This window comes from Engraulis encrasicolus, chromosome 3, assembly GCF_034702125.1.
Source record: "Engraulis encrasicolus isolate BLACKSEA-1 chromosome 3, IST_EnEncr_1.0, whole genome shotgun sequence".
Classification (NCBI taxonomy): domain Eukaryota; kingdom Metazoa; phylum Chordata; class Actinopteri; order Clupeiformes; family Engraulidae; genus Engraulis; species Engraulis encrasicolus.
The window spans coordinates 29,373,205-29,393,610 of NC_085859.1; the positions used below are offsets into that span (position 1 = coordinate 29,373,205).

General features: G+C 43.4%; 1 protein-coding gene across 2 annotated transcripts; it reads right to left on the bottom strand.

The window, feature by feature from the left end:
* Nucleotides 1-1,139: 1,139 nt before the first annotated feature.
* On the bottom strand, nt 1,140-20,406 carry piwil2 (piwi-like RNA-mediated gene silencing 2). Of its 2 annotated transcripts, none has more exons than XM_063195163.1 (23): nt 20,290-20,406; nt 19,207-19,610; nt 18,806-18,905; nt 18,275-18,389; nt 17,545-17,799; nt 17,143-17,253; nt 16,736-16,853; nt 16,457-16,581; nt 15,996-16,076; nt 15,785-15,898; nt 14,319-14,507; nt 13,857-13,941; nt 13,215-13,304; nt 12,607-12,747; nt 11,869-11,982; nt 10,393-10,581; nt 9,710-9,811; nt 9,365-9,481; nt 9,065-9,153; nt 8,526-8,631; nt 8,106-8,359; nt 4,118-4,225; nt 1,140-1,953 (listed from the first exon to the last, which is right to left on the bottom strand). In XM_063195163.1, exons 2-23 carry the CDS (start codon nt 19,585-19,587, stop codon nt 1,797-1,799), a joined length of 3,141 nt encoding a protein of 1,046 aa, XP_063051233.1. In that variant the 5' UTR covers nt 19,588-19,610; nt 20,290-20,406; the 3' UTR covers nt 1,140-1,796. The 2 variants fall into 2 exon arrangements, with proteins under 2 accessions (XP_063051233.1, XP_063051234.1); XM_063195164.1 differs by having other exon boundaries at nt 19,207-19,614; nt 20,290-20,400.

The following is a 20,406-nucleotide window of genomic DNA, read 5'->3' on the forward strand; positions in this document are numbered from 1 at the left end:
ATTTATAGTCGCTTAGGGACTTTAAATTAAGCAAAACTTTCATGTGAAAATCAACAGGAAGTGCCGCCATCTTTTTCTCACTGACAAAGAGCACGGGCAGGCACGGGCTCTTGGCGCCATCGTGTGGTCAACGAGCATGCGTGGAACGACCGGATTTATTGTAATTCTGATTAAAAGGTTACATGACAGAGGAACGTGTTTAATCGGATTTAAAAGAGGAATAAACCACCCACTTTAATCGGACTTAAGTTTAAATCGGAATAAACTTAAATCCTGTTCGGTAAGTGTTTACATGATGTTTTTAAAGTGGAATTAAGTTTTAATGAGATTTAAAGTGAGTTAAATCGGATTTAAATGCCTCATGTAAACGTACCAATTGAGCATTTTCCATAGCCTTTCCAGGACTGCAGAAATGTTTTTTTTTTTATTCCAAATCTTTCCCAGGCTTTTTATGATTGTAGGGAATGGTTACTTGTTAAGTTTGCGTCATGAGCTACCTCACTGATCATACCTTATTGGTGCTCCTGGGCACTGTGCCATTGGCCCTTATAGATAATCTGTTTTAATGTGGGCACAATCCCTGGTGCCGAACAAAAAAAGTTTTTTTTTTTAAAGGTATGCACACGCCATATGATTTTTTATTTTCAGTTATTCTTTCTGCTCATTCCTTAATTGATGCCATCCCATTAATAAACAGGGGAAAAAATTAAAAGGGAAAATCCTTAGGATAGCCTACTTGTGCCATCGGCCTTCATGGGTAATCTGGCCATGACAGTTGGGGTTGAGTGTGGACACACTACTCGGCACATTCAAGGGTCTGACGTGTCACCACAGGCATTGGATCTTATTTTCAGAATCATTTACATTACACCTCCCGAACCCCTTTGGTTCCCTTGAGGGAAATTAGATTTTGTTATACAACCAATCACACATGTAAACAGGAGGCAGTCATGACAACCCCACCTGTGGTAGCAGTGTTTTGGGGAGTTACGACTACAATGTACCTTATTAGAGAGGGTAGATGTAGCTCAGTAGTACTGTGTGTTTGGACCCAATAAATGTACAAGCTGCTGTGGGCTCCATCTACAACATCCTCAATAACAGCTCTGCACCTTCCAGCTAAAGAATGATGCGTAGCCTCAAGTTATTAAACCCTTTTATTTGCTTCGCAGTCATTTAATCAGGGCCGCTGACAGCTTTGGGACAAAGTTATCTGAATACATACAATGTAATGAGGATGTCATTCTGTGCACTCGTCTCTCCCTGGGCCGGGCACAACTTGCCCGTTTGTTCCCCTATCGAATTTCCTGCCCTTAATACTTGCATTGTGCAGTAACACTTTGTGCATTCAGTAATTGCACAAAAAAGATTTGAACATCTCTACACTTTAATATTCAATTTCACAAGCAAATAACATGCCAACATGTCTTTGCCTGCTCGTTTCAAGGATCAATTATAGAGTTCAGTACACAGTTCACAAACGGAAAGGAATCATTGCAGCAATCCAGACAACGTTCTCCCCTAGGTGTAGAAATACTGCCATCTAGTGGCCAAACCTTTTCACATACACATTTTCCTTTGGCCTGTAATAAGGGATTGTCAAATCATTTATTTAAACCTGAACATGGCCAACACTGAACAGGAAATGACAAAGGAGAAAGAAATAAAACAAATAAAAAAATAAACCTCAAATCTCAAAGTTGAATTAACATTGCTTTAACATAATTTTGTTATCAGACAACACAAACTCACATGCAAAAACTAACACTAAAACTTCAACTAAAACACGCAAGCGCTCACAGGAAATAGAGCTTGTCAGCAAGGTTAATGTCAGGCTCAGAGTGCAGCGACTGGCCAGTCAGGAAGGCGAGCTTGTGGGCATACTTGCAGGGCGCAGGGACACGGATGGTGCCGGGCCAATTCCAGTACAGGTGGCACATCTTGAAAGTCAGCCTGTGAGGAAAGACAAAAGATCAGTCACATCACCACAACTTTCTCCATTTCCAACACTCTTCTAGCGCATTCAGGCCGACTGAGAACCGTGCCGGTGCCCGTTCCCGCACCTAACCACGAACGCCACAGATTTCAACGTTCGCTAAATGAAAAGTGGCTTTGCAATGCAAACTGCAAAATACTAGGTTTTCGAACCATAACGACATTAGGGCTTTTTCTACTAGCCCTGTTAGAACGGGGCTGCGCACTGCTGGGGCGTGGTTTCGTTTTCTTTTTGCATTTACTCCACCCATACACACCCATCAGGGTGAAACAGGAGCGATTTTAGAATCGCGAAAGACGTGGTTTGAGGCTTGCGGAGCTTAGTTCTACTAAGGATACGTAGGATTTATCGTCATGTGCAAACATCTATCCCCACCCACACTTCAAAAATCAACATGGCTTTTCTACCTTCAGTTTTTACAGTAGACTAGACAATAGGAAATTGGTCAAGCAATTATCATGTTCTTTAAAGTAACTCCAATCTGGCCAAGGAGTTGTCAAGGAATTGGTTTTTTTTGGTGCTGCTGGCATTCATCGACCGATTGAAAAACAAACAAACAAACAAAAAAAAATCATGAAGCTCCACGCCTCCTCGCGCTTTCACGGGAGAAATTCAGTAGGCTATGAACACGCACCATGCAAAAAAAGTCTTCACAATGCACAATGCACAATCTGTTGGCTAGCATTAAATTCATTCCTTTTCATTGCACATCTTTTCATACGCGAGGTCTCTGTAGGACAGTGCTTTTGTTCTGTGTTAAAAAACTTTAGGTATTTTTTTTCTGGCCGTGTGGTTTACGGATTGCTTCCTCATTCGCGAGCCTCTACAAATCACGACTGTCTTTATGCTTTTAATAACAGACCTGCAAACTCGTCAAAGAAAAAAAGGTGACAGTGTACAGCGGGGGTTCTATTTCTATTCACGTGAATGACCTAATCGGCCGGGAAAAAGGTGACTGTCACCAAAAGGTGACGAGTTTGCAGGTATGAATAAGTATGGCAGCAGAGCATGAAAACTGCAATGGATTGTAAGAAGTTTGATAAATCAATTGGATGCGCTGCAACAGAAGGGAAATGGGGCGACCAGTATGCAACTGAATATGCCGACAAGAGGACAGAGCGCATTAAAAGCGTGCACGCTGTGAAAGTATGGTAAACATCTCACCGAAAGTAGCCTAGTTTTGGATGACGGAATGTCTGCTATCCAATTATTTGCTTCCGAATTGCAAATGCACTTTGGCAATATGCAACGGAGGGAATTATAGTAGGCTATACAGTTACCACGGCTAAAATACAGTCCAACCTCAATATCCAATTGCCTACAATCACAAGACTAATGGGTAATGAGTAACTGGTATCGTTTTGAGGAGGACTCCTTTGCCCGTGTTATTTACCATGGCGTGAAAGCCTGGTCATTAGGCTATTCACGTGCCCACTCAGGGCGACTGCGACTGCTCACCTAAACTGTACCTACGGTACCGAACTCTGCTAGATGGAAACGCGGGCCAAACCAGTACCGTTAGCCCCCCGCCGACTCTCATGAATATTTATAAAGCCCGCACCGGAACGCGGAACCCTATGGAAAAGAGACTATTGTAGCCGTCAGCAGGTTCATCCGGGTAACAGTCATAAGCGGAAAAAGTTCAGAGCCCGGTATGAACACAGACGGTTCGCAGATAAGCACTTTAATGCCGAACGTAACCGGTGTGGGCACGGCACCGGCTCCGTTCTGGTCGGCCTGAAAGCCCTATTTGTGGCTTAGTCATCTGAGCTCTGAATATCTCGACTGCCTGTCAGACATGACCATTCATCAGGCTTTCAAAACCACTGAGTAGAGACAGCAGTCCGTCCTAACACCAGAGCAAGCTTCCATTAAAAGTCTTTAGTGACATTTTAGACAAGGGCCCTTCATCAGACATTTTGGTTTTGGTTGGCTTTCATGCTTCGGTCCAGGGCCTTGACTTAAGCTGCATGTGAGTGTTGTAGTCAAAACGACACAAAATCATTGAGATATTTTGTATAAGATAAAATCAGTTTATGTAACACACACTGGTGTTTCTACAATTAACACAGGTTACTCAGCATTTTCATTTCACATTTCTGGGTAAGTAGATTCAGGTACCTCTGCAAGTGGTCAGGAGTGAGGTTGGCGGTGTTGTACAGAGAGATGTAGTGAGTAGGAAGTCCGCAGCCTTGGCGAATGCTGTGTGCCATCAGGTAGAAATCCATCCTGCACACATAGAGAACACATGGAGGTTAACAAAGCTGCAGCCCAGTTTACAACACAAAAGAGACGGTGCACTTCCTGATGAAGGAGTCAAGCCGAAACAATCTTAACGTGTTTTAATCATTAAGTGAAGAAAAACTCAGTGCTCAGGAATTGTTGAAAATATCTTGAAGTTGCTCTTTGGTGTGGGGGAAAAAACAGTGCCTCATCAAAAAGGGAGTCCATGGCAGTCTTTTTTTAATCCAAAAATGTTAAAAAGCCTTTATTCAAACATGGCTTTTTTTAAAAGATAAAAACATGACAGCAGAAACCAATTATACTTCGTTTTAATCATACTTTGCCCATAGAATAAAAGTACGTTGAGCTTACGGAAGATGAGATTGGCATCTTACTACTTTTTAAAATGGATTAAGCATGTCACCAAAGAGCATCCCTGTAAAGAACAAGTTCCAGGTAGCACTCCAATTGGACTGAATTCTCTTGAAAGCTGCCGCAGCCCACGTCAAGTGGCCCTGAAGAATGAAGTGTATACAATGTGGTCAGTCAGACCTTGCTTGCTACAAAGTGGCAGTACACACTTGCAGGAAATGTGGTACCCTTTTGAGCCAGCCAGTGTTCTTTCAATAACAATGAATGCACAGCAGTGAACCGCTAGAAAGGTTTCTAGAAAAAAAACTTGCTCTTGCCAGTGATATGGTGTGGAAATTTTAACATGTGCGTACCATGTGAGCTGTATATACGAAATACAAAAGTACAGCAGTCACCAGAATTAGTTTGAGTCAAGAGGCAACAATGCATAGAGCCAAAAATGTTCAATACAAATAGCTATGAGAATACTATCCCAAGTATTCCAAAAGTCAATGGTCCCTGCTATAAGGGAGAGATGCTGAGCGCTCTTCTTTGTTGGATAGTATACTCCAATATGCTGGTGCTCTTAAGTTAAACGACAAAGTCCATTCTTCAAAACGTATTGGCAGTTGGGCCTACTTCAGGCGACTCTTGCATATAGAGACAAGGAGTAGTACCGGTATAATCTTTTATAATTTAATAACCCTTTATTTTAAACTGGGGTACATATCTAAAAACGACAACCGGTTTCAACTACACCGACCGGGTCTTCATCAGGATCATTTCACTTGAAACATAGCTTTCCATATCGTATTCAGATTTGTATCAACTGCTGGCATTCCATGATGACAAATAGTCTCACCGCGAGTTTCTTTGAACAGCATTACGGTGTAGACTTTGAGATAGGCATGCCTCAGGCACCGCGCAAATGCCGTCGTCCTACCTAGTGCCTCTTTAATATAAACGGTTGTGTTGGCAGGCTTATGATGAAGACAAGGGGGCATTTTTTTTTTTTTAAAGGTTGAAAACCACTGCTCTACAGAGACCAAGGGCCACGTTCAGCTTCCCCACTCCACCATTTGTCTGGGGTTCCCACCAAGTTTTGATCAATGACAAAATTTCGGAATCTTTTTTATGACTTTTTTCACAACTCGTGGCAACATAAGCTTTCTTTTCAAACTAAATATGCTGTTAACCCTTTCCACTCACCCTATAGCATGATGTTCTAGTTATTGCATTGCTTTTGCATTTATTGTACAATAAAGGAACATCCATTTGGATAATAATCTTAATACTCTGATGACAACTTAATAGAAGCCTGTAGGAACATTAGAACTGCACACAAAAAAATCAAAGATTTTTCCATAACTCCCAGGCATGGAACATGACATTTACGATTTCCATGACAGTGGCGAGCCTATAGACCGCTTTCACGTCCCCTGACAACCGTATAAAAGCTCCATGCATCACGACCAGAGCGCAGGGTTCCCTCAGGACGGATATTTGTCCGTCGGACGCACAATTTGGACATACACAGCGACACGCAATTAATTTCACAGATAATATGATAATGTAACTTTAAGGTTGAATTGAGTTGTAATAAATTAGTAATACAGCAACTTAGTGTTAGGGAAGAGAGTACGCCCGCTATTCAAGTCAGTGAGTACGTCCAAAGACGATCTAGAGATGACTGCTTACTGGCGTCATAAGAGCATAGTATGGCATGGTCGCAAGGGGAGTCACTTTCTTCTTCTGCGGGTAGCACTGGCAACATGGTTAAGTGCAATGCCACTACCGCCAGGGCTGGAGTGTGGAACAGGTCATAGGACAACGTGAATTTGTGTCAGATGTCCTTAATTAACCCATGCAATTAATGTCTTTGGGTACATCCAAAGGTTTTGACCCGGGCTTGGGTAACTAAGTTGTGACTGAAAATCACCAGCTGTCCCGCTAGTAGGAATCTGAAACCACACCCTTGTCAAATTTCGCAAGCCCAGCACGTGCATCCTCTGTCGAAATGCTTTCTGATCCCCCAAACGTTAATTCGGAATTAAAGTGCGATGTAAACTCACATCGTTATCTCGAATTAATCGATCAATAGTCTCTGTCTTACTGCCAAAATGAGTGTGCTTGGAATAAATGGGTTCTCCACAGGATTTGACATTGACTTTTTTTTGCTCACCGACCACTGTGGCTAGTGGATTTACCGAGCCACTGGCCGTTAAGTCTTTCTGTTAGCCAGAGTTTTGTTGCCAGTTTCTTTTGTCTTTGGAATATTCTTGCATACAAACAATTGATGCAGCTACTGTGATTTGACACACCAAAGAACAAACTACCTGTCAAAGTGGCTAGTGAGACTGAAATTGTTACTTCTCAGAGCCTACCAGTAATTTTACCAGCATTTGGCCGGTTGGCTGGTGCCAATGTCAAGCCTAGGTTCTCCATAAGAAATCCCTTTTTGCAGATATAATGTAGTCTGCCACAACGCTGATTTTTAGTACATATTTTCTGTCTGATACAGATTTTAGAGTTTTAGGTTTTTTTAAATATCAGTAATGTGATGGGCTATCCCATGCGAACAGCCTTTGTTCCTGTGCTGTGCAGCTTACACACAGCATCAATGAACTTATAACAACCTCCACAGTCTAAATGGCAGAATTTGTTAGAATGTTCACACAAGATTAGAATGTTCACAGTACTTGAATATTAAAGCGCCAGTCCAACAAAAGATGGCAACCTGGCCAAACACTGTGGGCAACTTCGCTGACGTGTGTGCGTTTGTGCTCATGTATGTGTGGATAGTATGTATTACCTATACATCAATAGGTGGGAAAACTTTGAGAAATTCAATCGTCATGTCTAGACGGGGCAGGGGAAAAGTAGGCTATATCACAAACAAAACCGTGAAAAAAACAGGTTCAAGACAAAAATCCAGGACAAATATTTTTTTTCCAGGACATTTAGTGAATTCCAGGACATTTCCAGGACTGGAAAACAAATCTCTAAATTTCCAGGTTTTCCAGGACGTGTGGGAACCCTGCAGAGCGGCTTGAAGAACTGTAAACAGCACAAAAAATTGTCCAGCTCTAATGTTTACAAATGGGCTGCCCTCTGAGATCGGAGTTGGGTTGTCCTCAGAGTTCATCCCTGATGATGGTTGTCAGGGCAGGGCAGGTGAAAGCGGTCTACGTATTTGTATTCTATTCACTAACCTCCTTTCTATACATCCCATTTCAATTTAACTCATTGAGTGCCAGCCATTTTCAAATTCAGAACCTTCCAGTGCCAGGCTTTTTTCAACATTTGAGTGTTTTTTCAAGAGCCATAAAAATTTCAATTCTTTGTCCATGTGAACAACAAACATACCAGATCAACGTGTTAGGCCCCACCCCCCATATAAAAACCGCAATTGACTTCATATCAAGTCTTTGGCACTGTGCCATACATTCTGAAAAGGCGCGTTTTCAAGTCCATGGCGCTCAAAGAGCTACGGCAGAAAAAGAAAAGAAAAAAACTAAACATAAACCCCTCTCACCAATCTCTGCTGGTGACTGTGTGGTCCAGCACAGTGCCGGGGGGAGGGGGCCCGATGCGTTCCCCAGAGAACGAGTACAGGGTGGTGCTGACCCGCTTCTGAACCACGATAAAGACCAGCTTGGGCTCATAGTTCTCGTACGTCTCAAAGCACTTGAGAATCTGCGGGATCTCGAAATGCTCCACGGTCTTCATCTGACCCTCGGAGACGCCGTCCCGATAGATCACAATCTTGTCAGGAAAGCTGCGGTTTAGCTGTTGATAAATCAAATTATAATCATTATCTTTAAAACAATAATGACATTGGGAGTTCTTGTCAACAGGCAGAGATGGAGAGAGGGAGAGAGCATTTCTTGGCAGAGATAAATGACACAGATGAAGAGGATTAAGAGGCTAAGCCTTGTTGAACATAAACACCCACCTCATGATATTTCTGGAGAGCTGCCAGCAGGCAAGCCCTGAAGCCGATGATGATCTCCTCATTTGGCATCTGGAAGATCACTCGTGAATACCACCTGGTCAGCGTGCTGGAAAACAAGAGCCCACCACCAGTCAAGTGGATGAATCGCTTCATGTTTTGGCAATTAAGCCCCGCTCAGAGAGGGCTCACGAAAGATTTTATCTCTCAAGACAGGGTTCCCACTCCAATTCAGATATAAAATTCCATGATTTTCCATGACTTTCCAGACCCAAGAAACAGAATTTCCATGACCACATCCGGAAAAAGAAATGAAGTGAAAAAGTTTTTGAAAGTGTGAAAACTTGAAGATTACTTTCACACCTAGATCCGACACCGAGCCACCGCCAGACTTCAGTGGACATTTTGGAATGTTGCAAATTACAACGCGAAACCAAACCGTCTCTGGTGAAGCGATGCAGTACAACCAGTAAGAAACAATGTTTAACACCAAACAAAAAAGTTTATGCTTTTACACAACTGCTGTTTTGTTCCATACGTACCTGTTGAGACTGGCCACGAATCCCATGACAGATCGGCACTTCTTACTGGTATCGTGGTGGACGTCAACGCCAATCACCATCAGTTGTTTCTAGGAAAAAAGAGGACACGACCACATGCTGTTGATATGAGGCTTTTTTAAGCTTCATTACTTAGAAATCACCAATTGACTTGTGAGGCTTCACAAAAACCCTCCAATTCATATTTTCTCTGCAAAAAAAGCAAAGCATTTTCTCATTTTCTGCTCAGTCAATGACCTCTTTTCCCCACACTCTAACCCTGCTGATAAGTGACATGCTCACCAATGGGACATTGACAGACCACAGCTCTCCTCCCAGTTTGCAGTTGATCTGTAGCAAGATTTTTTGAGCGACACTCCGGAGTTTTTGAGGCTGAGAGATGGTCCTCATATTGATGGCCTTTGGTAAATGAAGAAACAGAGCAGCAGTGCTATTAATACTATATAATACTACGTCATGGTTTGTGAGTCTCAGAGTGAAATATTTTGTGAAATAATTTAATTTAAATTGTCAATATATTATTGCAGAAAAACAAAAATATCATTAGTGACTGCATTCAAATGGTTTATGTAAACAAGACTAAACTTGTGAAGTTAGTATTTGTCGGTATCTATGTCGCTGCCTCACCTGAGAAGGCACTGGGCTCTGTACGCAGCACTGTTTCTTTATGGCATTGTAGAGGTCGTCCTTGTTGCCGGTTATGATGCAGATCACCATCTGCACATTGGGCTAAAATAACAGAAAGGAAGCAATGACAAATAATGATCATGGAGGAAAAGAGACTGTAACCAATACCATGCAACATCTGTAAAGCTACATTCACACACATCACTAATTAGTTACTTGATGTGAGAGAAGTCAATGCTTATACTGTATGTTCCAGCCAGAGGTGTGGACCAGGGCTTGACGTTAACTATTTTGCTCACCAACCACTGTGGCTAGTGGTTTACCAGAGTCACTAGCCATTTAGCCTTGTTTCTGCTAGCCAGAGTTTGTGTTTTTCCTGTAATTGATGCAAGTACTGACATTTGTCACACCAGAATACGTTTCCTGTCAGAGTGGCTAGTGAAACTGAAATTGTTACTAGCCACAGACAAGTTTTACCAGCATTTAAGCGGTAGGCAGATGCCACTGGCAAGCCCTGGAATGGACAGCCAAGGGGTGTGGCAGCCCGATCTCCAAAAATTCCGTGCTCCTGTTAAGGACACGAAATCCGTGTCAAGGAGCACGGATTTGGTAAACTGATCTATGCAAGTAGCATATTCTTTTTTAAATATTCATTTGTAGACACTAGAGCATTCTTGACTCACATCGCTGGTGAGCTGTGACTGAATGTTTTTGATGTAAGACTCTGTGCGATCGTCTCTGAGCTCCACCCGGGTGGGTTTGGAGAGCCTCAGGCCCATGGGCGACGCCACCTTGGCGAAGGTGTTCACCAGCTCCTCTACGTGGTCCGCGGCACGGCGGGGGTAGAAGATGGCCCAGCAGGTCAGAGGAACCTGCCACAAATGGACACAGCATTCAGGGTTACAGACAGAAGTTGTCACGAGCAAAAGTTTCTCAGAAATAATCAGATTTGGCAAATCAAGATTCTGTCGTTTTTTATTTAACAGTTTTGAAACAATAAATATTTCTTTGGCAAAACATTGTGTTGTTGGCTGGACAAATGACATGCTTTTTGTCATTACGCTGATAATACATGGACTTGGATAGGTCACACTCTGGTTAACTTAGCTCTTTTGCCATATAGTGGGGAGTATGGATGAAGAAAATATAACTGACAAAAATGCATCCACTACTCTGCAGGCTCAGGACTAATGGAAGCCCACCTCAGTGAGCCCTTGAGGTATATTAGAGATCACCCCATCACCCATAGTACAGCTGCTACAGAATAAAGCCCCGTGTACACCAAGCGCGAATTACGCGACCTGAGCGGCAGAAGTCATTATTTCTCTATGGAGCTAAGGCGAATAAAGCTACCAGAGCGTAGCGAACTGAGCGACCAGAGTGAATTTTCACAATTTAACTCAAGCTAATCGTGAAGCGAATTGCTATGACACGGTTTGGCGAAAACCAACTGTAACGTTCATATTGACGAATGTCCCAGGCTGTCAAGACAGAGCCGTTATGTGATTAGCTGAATCAAACATGTCAATGCCGCGTCCAGAGCGAATAAAGCGAATTCATGGCAAAACTTCTTCAACCACCCGGGTCGTGTAGATGGTGCCTGGTGTACACGGGGCATAAGCCCTCCAGTAGCAATGACCCAACATAGCCTTTGAAGGACTAGTGATCATCCTAATAGGCAACTGACACTTACCACACGTGGATAGACGAATAATGTGATGTATAATGTGGATAGAATCGATACAACAGCTGAATACTCCCACTGAACGGTATAGACCACAAACGGCGAAAGGTGAAACCTCTCAACATTTGTTCAGGAGAAGTAACCAACTGAAGCTTTTGTTTGAGGTATGTAGACATTCCAGTCGGTTGATGCCAAACCACATCATAGCTGATTACCATGAAGGTAATAGAATTTGACGCCCAAAACAAAGCCTGGCCCAAAAAATTGCTTTGCTGCTTATCGTGCTATACTCTTTTGGCAGTTTTTGCCGCATTCAGTGTGTTTTTCTAGTGAAGCCAAGCTCTTGAACAAGTTAAGTGCTGGATGCCCTTGAGGTGCCTTGAGAGGAGGTCTTCTATCTAATGCAGCGCAGCAGTGCAAGCTGGAATCTCTTCTGCGGTACGTCATGTGCGGTGATCCTCCAGCGTATACTCACACCACTGATGCAGGCCTCTCGGGTCACGTCTCTGGACCAGCTCGCGTCGTGGGCCGGCTGGATAGAGGATCTCTGCAGACAGATGGTCTCCTGAGGCAAGGTCCTTGCCTGGGTCTAGCGGTCACACACACACACACACACACACACACACACACACACACACCATGACTGAGTAGATTTATTCTGACATTTTTCCAGGTAACTGCTCTGTACAGCTCCTTTGCTACATCTTCCTGACACTTCAATCGATAGTCGACCTTTACACAATATTCAGACCCTTCACGGAGGAGGATTCTCAGGTAAAAATGAGCATCAACTTTAGAAAAGGGGGAAAAAACGTTTGAAAATAACCAACAGCCACATACCAATCATTGTCATAAACTATTCAAATCAATTCAAAATTAGCCACGTTTTACACAAGAGCCATCTTGAAAATGCCAAAGAAACACACCTTAACTGTAAATAAATCACAAGATTAACAGCAAAGACATATCTTTTGGAAATAAGCAGCCAAAGACCTAGTGGGACACCTAGTGTGTAACGTGTGACACATTGTGTAAGGCACCCATACCATACACCTGGGGACTCAGGTTTGAGTGTGACCCTGGTCATTTCCCAGCCATACCCTGACTCTCTATCCCACCACTCTCCTGTTGCATCCTCAGTCTGTCCAATCACAGCAAAAGCACTTGAAGCCAAAAAATACATGGATAAATGAAAAGCCACATCATTTCTAACCATGAGTATGTCGGTGGTGACTTGCAGGCCCCAGCGTGAGAGCTCCTTCTGGGCGTCTGGGATGGTGTTCATCTTCTGGAGGAGCTGCTTGAGCGACTGTGAGTGCTGCTCTCCTCCCACGTTGATGTGCTGCGTCAGATCCTGGCAACACACACACACACAGGATTCAAAACAGAATGGTTAATCACATCATCTGAAGCAAAGCAGTCTGCAGACAAATAGGATTTAATTGATTTACTTGAGTCTGGGGGATAGTGTAAATCAAGGGAATCCTAGAAAGCTTTCTGACAGTACAAACAGAAAAATCTGAATAACAAATTCTGAAGGCACACCCCATCGCGTAATTACGCCAATTAGTAGGAATCCGTCCGTACAGTTTTGGATTCACAAAGTGATTATATTTATATCGGCCCCCTTTGTGATAGCATTTTAAGGCATTTAGGCATTTGCGGATCTAGGTAAAACCACTGTTACTATTTACATACAATAGCTACCTAACAACCAACAAAAAGGAACCAGTGCAGGTAAAATGGTAAAAAAAAAGGTAGACAAAGGAAGCCAAGGAATATTATTTAGGACGAGACAGTTAAGTGGTCACTAATACAAACCTTCATGACATGGAAGTCCTTCCTCATCTTGTCTGGAATCCCCGTCATAAAGGCCAACTCAGGCAGCAGGAGAATCTCTCCTGTTATAACCTACAAACATATTACACACACACACACACATACACGCTTAAAGCCTTGTATGCTAAATAACAAGAGAACATCAGATCTCACATGAGTTGACCGCTCCTATGACTGAGCTGCGACGCATCAGACAGTGAAGGCTACAGAGACCTGCACCCTGCTTCTAGCTATTGCAACCACAGGGTGGCACTGTTTCTACAGAGAAAGAAAACGAACCATCAGCCCCAGCCAAACAGTCTACCAAAAGGAAGTAGCATGTTCTGCAGGTCTCTGAGCAGGCAAACAAAACAAAAAAAACAGGTGCACAGTGCATGATTGAACAAATCAGTTAAGTCCACCAGACTCGAAAAAGTGAGCTAATTACTCAAGTCAGATGGTGCACTTGCTCCCGCTGCTAGACATGCAAAAGCCCCTCAGGCCAGAGGTGACCATCAAGGGCTCCACGCTCGGTCACAGGCAGGCTGTTCCAAGAAGCATTTAGGTTTACAACGTTAATGCAATCCCAAGCGAACAATGTAAGTGAAGTGGATCAGGCAGAGGACATTTAGGGAAATGTATGACCTTTCCTCGTGGCTTTGACCTCTCCTTGGGCCGATGCATGAGGAGAGGCTGGTCCTTTTCCTTGATGGTTATCCCGTAGTTCTTGCTACACAACGAAAAAGTAGAAGGGGATAGAAAGGGGTGTGTTAGGGTTTGCATGAAAATGTAGACTTTAGATTGTTTATTTTCTAAACGTATGCTGCCCATCTTTCATGTATGTTTTTACCAAGTTATAAACTAATATTTGAAAACCTGACCAAAGACTAGAAGCTGTGCAGCCAAAGGTGTCTATAACTAGTAGCTGAAGAAAAGTAAGAAAAGTGTACATTTCCAAGTCTTCAAAATTGATGGTGGTGGTAAATATGTATGAAAACATTTGTGAATGGGCTGCATACATTGTGAAAAAAACCAAAAACAAAAGAAAACCATATACTCTAATTAGAAACAGACAAAAAGAGAACAAGGTGGAAAGACGGTGTTAACCTGTAGTAGTCCACAAATGTAGTCTGGGTCCCATCCTCCAAGGTGAAGGTGTCTCTGGGAGACTTGGACCACACGATGTCGTCGATGCGATAGGTGCGGTTGTTGTATCTCGTGATGACTATGGTGCCCACCAGCTCTTTGGTGCACACCTCCTGGAAGCTCTCTCTGCTCTGCTGATGAATAGCATGCCTTGGAAAACAAACAAAGAGTGTAAGGTGTGTGCACATCCACATTCGACACCTTACAAAGACCTTGCTGGTCGAAACGTGCCATTTTTTTTTCACATTTAATCACCACAAGGGAGCTTTTGCTGTGTGCGAATATTTCTTCTTTTTTTCCAAAACAAACAAAGAAACCAATACACAACAGAAATACTGGTTTGCATTTTGCCATCATGCATCAAGCTTATACAGTACAGGCCAAAAGTTTGGACACACCTTCTCATCCAATGTGTTCTTTATTTTCACGATTTATTTACATCATACATTTTCTCTGCAGGTATAACATTGAGTGAATTCATATAGAATTGTGTGGTTGTCAATACATTAGTTAGGAAAGAAATCCAACTGAGTTATCTTGACAAGGCACACCTGTGAAGTGAAACTATTTCAGATGACTGCGTCACTAAGGTCATTGACCACGAATGGTTTTGTGGCACTATCAAAAACGCAGAGGGTGGTTACAATTGAGGAATCTAATTTCTTTTTTAAAGAATGATTCAGCTCTTTCACAATTCATTTTTAATTACACGAGTTTATGTGTTCACCATGGTTTTGCTGACTTACACAAGAATCAACGATGCATTGTAAATTGCCAAGAAAATAAAATGCACTGAATGAGATGGTGGGTCTTAACTTTTCTCCTCTACTGCATCATCTGTTCATCCAGAAATAATCCTACACCCTCCTCTCAAACCGGTTTATTTATTTATTAGGATGAAACTGTGGGGCTTTTTCCAGCAGTAGTTTTCAGAGTTTCCTAGCAGAGCACATCTGGGTAACCTTAAATTAGTTTGTCACCATCATAAGGACCAGTCTGTCTCCTTCAGTTTAGGCCTGTATAAAGACATCAGGGAGTGAACAAAGTGGAGCTGTGCTCTTTTATCTTGAATGGGACATCTGTTGTCATTTGTTTTGAAAGCAGCTGGAGAAGGCAATCACGATCACTGATTTGCTGAAATCCCAATAGGAAGTCAACAGGGTTAAAAGCCCAGAAGGCTGACTCAGGAGGGGGCTAAATGATTCATGAAAGCATATGCAAATACACATACATGCAAGCACTCATTAGCATGCATTTAGACTTGTATGATTCAACAGCATTTCCACCCCCTGTTTATGCCCTTTTGATGAGGTGGCCTCACTAAACATGCCGAAGCAAACAACAAACAGGAAAGGGGGGGAAATCTGCTGAACCCTTTGTATGGTTGGTTCAGCACCACAAGCAATTTTTTAATCGCTTGAACTCACATGACATCGAGAACAGAGTCATTCCGCAGCACTTTGTGGGTCACATCCACCGACAGGTACAGGCCTCCGTCGGTACGCTTGAAACTCGTGGCGTAGCCCGGCCACACCTGGAGTCTGCAACAAAAACATGACCCTCCGGGGTCAACAACTGCGGATTTCTGCTAAACTTTGTGCGGAACTGAGAAAGAAGGGTGACAAAACGATCACATACCTGTGTTTTCCAAGAACAACTGCACAGGTGGGGTCAAAATGGTTTCGCCCGACCAATTTCAAACCCAAGATACTCATTACCCTTGACAGAAGACAGAACAGTGAGAATGTTTGTGGTGGATAATCGGTCACTTCTGCTGAAAAAGGCTTTTTTTTTGGAAGATTCCAAGAACATCTTCACAACTTTAAAATGCTTTCATGGATTCTCAAAGGGGAGCCGGTCTTTTGCTCAAGGCAACCACCAGTACATATGCTCAATCAGCTTCACGGGTAGAAGAAAAAGAAGAAGTTAGCCAACTGCAGACAGTAACACATTGGAATGCGAGTTAAACAAAACAAAAAAAACACTGAAGTTGCCTTGAAGTCAAGTTGTCCGTGAATACCGTCAATGAGTACTCATCTGCACTGAGGTAGAAAACATGAAAATCAGTCGGCACATTGTGCCAAGACCACCTGCCTCACCTTCTAAGCACAACATTGTAAAAGGGCAGACAGAGATCAGAGTTGGGAGGGATTATCTTGGTCATCTGAATCTTTATGTCGATCTCCTGGTTGTCTGTCTTCCGCTCGCTTTTCAGATGCACCACCTGCGAAACAGTGACCAAAAATGACCAGAGGATTACATTTTTTCTTTGAAACAAAAAAGACATGAATTTACAACACGACTGATTGAGCATTTGTTAGGGCAAAAAAAAATTGCTGCCACAAAAAGAATTGTTTAATAATAAAAATCAGTCTGACCTCCTCAAGGCGAACAGGCAGGTAGAGAATTGAACCATCGAATGCGGTCACTTCCCCTGTGGTGGGACGGTGCTCCTTCATCATGCCGAATCTCATCCCGATGGACTCCACATTTGGGCTGTAAGGGCGCAGCATGGACGTCATTACACAGGCCTACTAGAGTTCTATTCACCTTATTACCCGTTTGAAGGTTTGCCATACTCTCACTGCATTTCCAGTCTGATAGTTCCGGTTAGGCTGCCCATAACCCTTCCGAATGATTTAGCAAGCACCAGAAACCGCTACCTAAAATTAGTGATGGTGCCAGCCTTGTAAACTATGGATTATAAGGTGGAATAAATTGAAGTTAAAAAGGGTAACAAACATTTATCTTATTGAACATTTAAAAACAAAGAAGGAGGACTCACGTGAAAGTAACATGATACTGGTACACCGCCTCGTTCTTGCAGATCACGGGGATGCTATTGGCACCAACAGTTAAAGAGCTGCCCTTTGTGCCGGCCTTTTGCAATGGCTCCCTGGAAATGCAAAGTCAAACTGTATTAATCGCAATTCAAAGGGAAGAGTTCACTGCACATTTGCTAGATTTTTCATGCATTATTAGAGTGAACAGAGTGTTTTGCTCTGGTATTAAATGAATAGTCAAGCAAGAGAACATTTAACTTTTTTCTTTTGGCTTGTTAAGCAGTCCTGCTTTTACCAACACCTAGAATTTGTGCATGGATTCTTAAAACTTTTTGTATTGATACCAAGTGAACTCAACAACACTGTGCACTGAGATTGAGTTATTTCTAGGCAGATAAACTCACCGTGTACCCTCCATCTTCAGGGGGCCTTTTGGTGAGGAGCTTTCTGGCTGCACGGTAGGCTCTTTGGGTGGCGACCCAGTCAAGGGTGGCGCGAGGCCGGCAGCAATGGCTGCTGGTCCTGGGGGTAGTGTGGGTACAGGCGCAGGCACAGGTGAGGGCACGGGTACAGGCATGGGCGACGAGGCGGGCCCCCTCCCCATGGCCAGGGGTGGGACTGTTGCTCGACCCGCTCCAACGAGTCCTCTCCCCAGCCAGCTAAAACATATATTTGTTCATTTCGGTGATGAATTTGTGTACAAATGCATTCAAGCCTTTCACAAATCCTTCACGCGTCTGGATTAAACACACTGCCCTTTTCTTCATGGTTGCGTGCTCCATTCTGTCTGCTTACGTTTCAGGGGAAAAACATCAATAACGCTATGTATATCCACAATGGGGGCTTAATATGTTCACAGCATGGAAATGTTTGGCTTTCTGTTGGTAATGTCAGAATTGTATGTCTGTGTGGGTATTAATCAAACAAGTCGAGCCTGAACTGACAGGCTTGTGGCACTGGTATTTGATGATGTAGCTCAGTTTTTCATTTTCATTTTTGTTGAAACTTTACTTCCATCTACAAGGCTGGAAAACACAGTCCTGTGTGTCTGAACTACTAAGCTTACTACAAACAGCATGAACTACTAAGTTACTACAGCTACTCCACTGGTGGGTGCCACTGTGCTGTGCATACCTGCTGCCGCGGCCCATCTCATCTCTCCCAGGTCCATCTCCTCTGCCACCAGCCACACCTGCACCCACCAGGGGCAGGATAGGCTCCACTCCCAAATCTCCTGCTCCTCTGCTCACTACAACACCCACACACACATTACAAAGGGGTATGGGATACCATTAGCATCTTGCATTATATTTCAGTACGTTTTGCAACTTTCTTAAAATCTAAACAGACATTTGTGCCGCCAAAGTATGTATGATTCATTTCCAACCTTACAGGCAAAGTGTGGTGAATTATTCAACTTCTGCAAATGTTCAAGAAAAGACATTCTGCTCTTGCGCTCTGCAAACTATAACAACACATAAGCATTGCAATTTGCTGAGGCTGTGCGCAGCAGAGCAATTATGCTAACATGCTGGCAAGCAACCTCAGTCTAAGATTACAAAACAGGCTACATTTCAGGAATAGCTGTGAACTGACCCAAAACTACCTCACCAACAAAAAAGAAAAAAAAACAGACCCCATGATGCACACTGATTTTCCACTCACCCCCAGGCATCATTCCTCTTCCCCATGCTCCTCTGGCGGACTCGAGGCCCATGCCTCTGAACATGGACACCAGGGACGAGCCGTGAATAGCCGAGACCACCTTACATTTAACACCAGGGTTAACAGGGAGCAGTAACATTAAATCACATGACATTAGGCATATCAATTTTATCCAGAGCAACTTACAAGGGGACATGCAGTATTAAGTGTGGGGGAATACAGAGGACTTTATACAGCAGTTAATACTACAAAAGAATACAAAGTATAGCAAGATATGGGGCACGTGCACAGTATGCAGGTATGACAGAATTATTGCACAAGCTTATTGGTGAGTGTGGTTAGTTTTGTTATGCACTAAAGCTTCCTCGTAAGAAAAAATCTGTTGAAACTTCACTCTGTACCTGTTCCTGGTCTTTCTTGGCGGCATCTTCTTCTTGGGGCGACGGTGCAGCCTCTGGTTGAGCGGGGTGGGCCAGGGGAGGTGTTGGGACACTTGACACGGCAGGCAGTGGTATCCCTCTGCCAGGGCCAATGGGCGGTGGAGCTGCTGGAGGGAAAAGGCCGCGCGCACGACCCAACAAGCCTTCATCTGAGGGCATCGGCAGGCCCTGGAAAGCCAAGCCTCTTCCAATGCCACCTGGCGCCAAGAGCTCGAAGCCCCTGCCTCTGCCAAAGGCTGCATCGCCTGTCGGCAGGAGGAAACTGCGGCCGCGGCCAATGAGCGATTCCTCTGGAGAGGTGGCTCCAGGTTGTCCAGGGAGTTGTGGTTTACTCGGATCCATGCCTTTGGTGGCCTTCGTTTAGGCTACCTTAGAAAAGATAGCATGATGGCTTATGGCTATGGCTAACTACCGGTATGCACGTGGGTCTCACATACAGATTCAAGGGATGGACTGGACTATTGCTAATCTGATAAATTAGTTAGCTAACAGCGACCTTACAAACCGGACATGTGTTTCCCAGGCAGCAAATACTCCGACAGGGAGGCCAGTTATTTAATCCTAAACTACACAGCATAACAAACACTTAATGTACTGTACGCGTCATATAAACTAGTTGTAGTTAATTTAATGTAGTGTATTTAATGTTAATGACCAAATACAGGTGAATACTTATTCGCTAACTTGGCTTAGCTTCCCCTGAAAAGATCACCATTCACAAAAGGAACATGCTAAATAACCAACATCCACAAGCCCGCAGTGACCTCAACCAAGGTGGAAAAACACTAAACCACATGTATTGTATTGCAACCTCCTTTTAATTCGAAAGCCAATTAATTTTTTACGAGAGCAGTTTCCCATTACAAACAAATGGCTACCCAAACTACACGTGTTTGTGGTGATCATGCTCTGGTATGGAACGTTAGCTTGCGACAGAATGTCTGGAATATTGGCTTCCAAATCGATTAATTTTGTAAACATCATGCACCATTGTATATACTTCTCAAAATTAAGAACAGGAAATGTGAAGGTAAATGTCGTTACCCGAATGCGTCGCCGTTGTGAACCTGAAGGTCTGATAAGGACGGAGTCTGACGGTCAACAGGTGGACGATTCTGGAAATTGTGGCTGTGAGAGTGTTGCAGCAGCTCTAGTCTTTCA

Excerpts from the sequence above, each read along its gene's own strand:
- piwil2 (XM_063195163.1), bottom strand. The coding sequence starts at position 19,587 with ATGGATCCGAGTAAACCACAACTCCCTGGACAACCTGGAGCCACCTCT. Across the intron at positions 15,899-15,995 it reads GTTGTTCTTGGAAAACACAG|ACTCCAGGTGTGGCCGGGCT; the intron begins GTATGTGATCGT and ends TTTTTGTTGCAG. Across the intron at positions 12,748-13,214 it reads AGGACTTCCATGTCATGAAG|GATCTGACGCAGCACATCAA; the intron begins GTTTGTATTAGT and ends GTGTGTTGCCAG.